Here is a 4,714-nt window from a genome sequence, read left to right on the forward strand (position 1 = left end):
AACTCTTGATTTTTTTGGTTAAATTATTATAATATTGATCAATTATTATATATATCTTCATTGTTTGAATATGAATTATTTAAATTCTATTGTCTTCCGTGGAATCCGTACATACAATCATTCAATCCTTTGATACTTTTCTCAAATAATTGCAACAATTCACGCTTTCTCTCATGCGTCCAAATCCTCTCATATGTGGAGGAATCCATGCATTTACGGGATGGTCCATGATTCCATGGATCCCGTTGCGATTGCAACGTCCTATCCCATATAACCGTCATGGTTGAATGCAGCAGTGAAGTGCTTCAATTCCATCTCTACCGGAAGGAATTAGAACCGGAGAGCTCTCCTATTTGTTAAATATTATTACTCCAACATAAAGAGAGTCCAGTGTAAATGCATGCAAAACCTCATTTATTTTAAAGAGGAAAGCAGCAACAATGCACCGTTGAATAAGAACTATTCATTAAATACATAAAACAAAAGCAAAGCCATCCTTTCTCCATGAATGACATTTTCAAGATTGTTATATTTTTATTGTAATACTAAATACCATATATTTTTAGAAGGCATTTATTAATTGGTGACGTGTTACCAATTTTTTTGCTCACACTCTTCATTGTGGCATCAATATGCCCTTTTACAGCTAATAAGTTAGCAGCATGGCTTAAATTTACAGGCCAAAATAATATTTAGATCATTTTTTTAAAAAATATGAAATCAAAGAAACATGAATCATTAATGCTTACCTAGGTGATTGGTTTTTTCTTGGATAAGGTAGTGATCAAAACAATATAAAAGGCCTAAACCAATTAGCAGATTGAATCTCATACCTACATGGTGCGTGATTTTTTCATATATATATATATATATATATATATATATATATATATATATATATATATATATATATATATATATATACGAATAATTTTTTATCTCTTGATAAAAGAAGATTGGCATTTTTGCCAAACTTAAGAGATTGGTTGATTATGAAGCTGTGTAATAGTTTTACATATTACACTAATGCCCTCTTATCGTGGTAATTTAGATATCGGTTTAATATTATTTGGGACCATTTGGGGTCCCCATTTGATTGGATCAAGCCAAAATTACATGGCCAAAAATTTATCAGATTTTCTAAAAAATATTTGTATCATGTAAATAGTAAAAAAATTCTATAAGTAGCAGCACAGAGGATTTGCTCTTACGCTCCTCCTCTCATCCTGAGTTCTCTCCCACTTTTCTTTTGCTCTTTTTTTTTTTGTTGGGCCAAGAGTTCTCTCCCACTCATTCCTGCCCTTTTCCTGCTCTCTCAACTTTCTTGTGACGGCGAGCAGAGCGGAGAGAGAAAAAAAAAGGAAGGAGGAAGAAAGAGCGCGCCTGTCAAGAGAGCGGCATGGGACAGACTTTTCCCGAGATTCTTCATTCTAATTAAAATACGTACATTCAAAATAGAATAACAAACAGAGGAGAGCAAACGCTAAAGAAGACGAAACCCACGTGACCGTCCTCTCACACTTCCCATCTTCCTTCTCTCTCTCTCTCTCCTTCTTCTTGGTCTCTTCCTCACCGCTCTTCTCTTTTCTTGCCTGCTGTTCTGTACCATCTTCTTTGTTCTCGTTCTCAGCAAGAAATCATTCCTCCAGACGAAACGAAACCCACTTTCCCACCCTTCCTCACCAACCCAACCCCACTCTCACTCTTCCTTTATATAAACATCATCCCGACGCCACTGCAACGGCGAGACTAGCGATGGCGACGGCGACCACCACCACGGCGGCGCTTCTCCTTCTCCTCCTCCTCTGCTCCTCCTTCTCCTTCTACGTGGCGGTAGGAGAAGAGAAGCGGCAGACGTACATCGTCCATATGGCCAAGTCCCGGAGGCCGAGCACCTTCGCCGAACATGGCCACTGGTACGACGCATCCCTCCGCTCTGTCTCTAGCTCCGCCGAGATCCTCTACTCCTACGACACTGTCGCTCACGGCTTCTCCGCCCGCCTCACCACGGCCGAGGCCCAAGCCTTGGAATCCCTCGATGGCGTCCTCTCCGTCCTCCCGGAGGTCCGCTACGAGCTCCACACAACTCGGACACCGGAGTTCCTGGGCCTCGACAAGAGCGATGACCTCGTCCCCCAGGCCAACACCGGCAGCGACGTCGTGGTGGGAGTTCTCGACACCGGCGTCTGGCCGGAGAGGAAAAGCTTCGACGACACGGGCTTCGGGCCCGTGCCGGCCGGGTGGAAGGGCGCGTGCGAGGAGGGGAAGGACTTTAAGGCGACGGATTGCAACCGGAAACTCATCGGGGCGCGGTTCTTCTCCAAGGGCTACGAGGCCAGCATGGGCCCAATCGACGAGACAAGGGAGTTGCGGTCTCCGCGCGACAGCGATGGCCACGGGACCCACACCTCCACCACCGCCGCCGGCTCCGCCGTGACGGACGCGAGCCTCCTCGGCTTCGCCGCCGGCACCGCCAGGGGAATGGCGACCCGGGCCCGCGTCGCCGCGTACAAGGTGTGCTGGGTCGGCGGGTGCTTCAGCTCCGACATCCTCGCCGCAATAGACAGGGCGGTGGACGACGGGTGCCACGTACTCTCTCTCTCCCTCGGCGGCGGTATGTCGGATTATTATAGGGACAGCGTAGCGATCGGGGCGTTCAACGCGATGGAGAAGGGGGTTCTGGTCTCGTGCTCCGCCGGCAACTCCGGCCCCTCCGCCTCCAGCCTCTCCAACGTCGCCCCCTGGATCACCACCGTGGGGGCTGGAACTCTCGACCGGGACTTCCCAGCCTATGTGGTGCTCGGAAATGGCAAGAACTATAGTGGAGTCTCCCTCTATAGTGGCAAGCCGCTTCCGAGCTCGCCGCTTCCCATCGTGTACGCCGGGAACGCCAGCAACGCCACCGGCGGGAATCTTTGCATGCCGGGGACGCTGATGCCGGAGAAGGTGGCCGGAAAGATCGTTCTCTGCGAACGCGGGATCAGTCCCCGGGTCCAGAAGGGCTACGTGGTGCGCGACGCCGGCGGAGCCGGGATGATCCTCGCTAACACCGACGCCAACGGCGAGGAGCTCGTCGCCGACGCCCACCTCCTCCCCGCCAACGGCGTTGGCGAAAAGGCCGGCGACGCCATCAAAAGGTATCTATTGTCCGAGATGAGTCCGACGGCAACCATCGTTTTCGGGGGGACGAAGGTGGGGGTGCGGCCGTCGCCGGTGGTGGCGGCGTTCTCGTCGCGGGGGCCGAACGTGGTGACACCGGAGATCCTGAAGCCGGACCTGATTGCCCCCGGGGTCAATATCCTCGCCGGGTGGACCGGCGCGGTGGGGCCCACGGGGCTGTCGGTGGACTCGCGGCGGGTGGAATTCAGCATCATCTCCGGGACCTCCATGTCGTGTCCCCACGTCAGCGGCCTTGCCGCCCTCCTCAAAGGTGCCCACCCGGACTGGAGCCCCGCCGCCATCCGCTCCGCCCTCATGACCACCGCCTACGCCGATTACCCCGGCGGCAACGGCGGCCTCCTCGACGTCGCCACCGGCAAGGCCGCAACCCCCTTCGACTACGGCGCCGGCCATGTCGACCCCCGGCGCGGCATGGACCCGGGCCTCGTCTACGACCTCACTGCCGACGACTACATCGACTTCCTCTGCGCCCTTAACTACACCTCCCTCCAGATCGCCGCCGTCGCCAAAAGGACCAACTACACCTGTGACCGTAAAAGGACCTACGCGGTGTCAGGACTCAACTACCCGTCCTTCGCGGTGGCGTTCGAGACGGCGAGCGGGGACCGCGTCGGCGTGGCTACGGTGAAGCACACGAGGACGATGACCAGCGTGGGGGGGCCTGGGACGTACAAGGCAACGGTGGCGACAGCGGTGACCGGCGGAGAGGTGAAGGTGGCGGTGGAGCCGGCGGAGCTGAGCTTCACGAAGGTGGGGGAGAAGCAGAGCTACACGGTGAGCTTCTCGGCGCCATCGTTGCCGTCGGGATCGTCGGGGTTCGGCCGCCTCGAGTGGTCCGATGGCAAGCACGTGGTCGCCAGCCCCATCGCGTTCACCTGGACTTGAGATCGCATCATCGCAACGACCGACAAGAAATGGACGGTGATTGATGGGGTGGGGAGTGATTGCTTAGGTACGCCAGCAAGCCGGTGGACCACAGCGTCCTTGTTGCTGCTATTTTCAGATGGCAACGTGACAACTAAACGTTGCCGGTGCTTGCTTCCTTATTTACTTGCAAATTTGCGATTTTATTGCTGTTTTCCGCTAATTAAGCAGGATGGAGGGACAAGGAAATGAAAAATCAAGAAAAAAAAAAGCTTACTTGGGCAATTTGTATACTATTTATATACAAAATAGATGCAAGGTGCTGAGCTGGTTTGGGTCCCTAAAATATGGAAATCGAAGTAAAGGAGCTTAGTTTGTATGGTGGCTGTCTGTTGATTTGGTTAATGATGTTTATGGCATACCCAACAACAACAGGAAAGTGTATCAATTTACTTCAACTGTAGCGATAATTAAATGTTAGGTGATGGGCCGGAAATGTAGCCATTGATTTGAAACTTAGTATGAAGGTTTATTTATGGTTAGAGGTGCAAATAAGTTGGGTCGGGTTTTGAGTGATTCCGACTCAATTTGGTTTCTTGTTCGAATTTTAATTTTGGATCCAGATTCAATCCAATAGATAAGTGAGTCAGATCGGATCCACGGTTATAAG

The 4,714-nt window shown here is 51.4% G+C and overlaps 1 protein-coding gene across 1 annotated transcript; it reads left to right on the forward strand.

The window, feature by feature from the left end:
- The first annotated feature begins 1,205 nt into the window (after positions 1 to 1,205).
- On the forward strand, positions 1,206 to 4,502 carry LOC120104047 (subtilisin-like protease SBT1.7). Its single transcript, XM_039114366.1, has one exon. The coding sequence runs from the start codon at positions 1,756 to 1,758 to the stop codon at positions 4,063 to 4,065; it is 2,310 nt and encodes a 769-aa protein (XP_038970294.1). The 5' UTR covers positions 1,206 to 1,755; the 3' UTR covers positions 4,066 to 4,502.
- The last annotated feature ends 212 nt before the right edge of the window (positions 4,503 to 4,714 follow it).

This window comes from Phoenix dactylifera, chromosome 16, assembly GCF_009389715.1.
Source record: "Phoenix dactylifera cultivar Barhee BC4 chromosome 16, palm_55x_up_171113_PBpolish2nd_filt_p, whole genome shotgun sequence".
Taxonomy (NCBI): Eukaryota; Viridiplantae; Streptophyta; class Magnoliopsida; order Arecales; family Arecaceae; genus Phoenix; species Phoenix dactylifera.

Coding starts and splice junctions, on each gene's coding strand:
- LOC120104047 (XM_039114366.1), top strand. CDS start 1,756: ATGGCGACGGCGACCACCACCACGGCGGCGCTTCTCCTTCTCCTCCTC.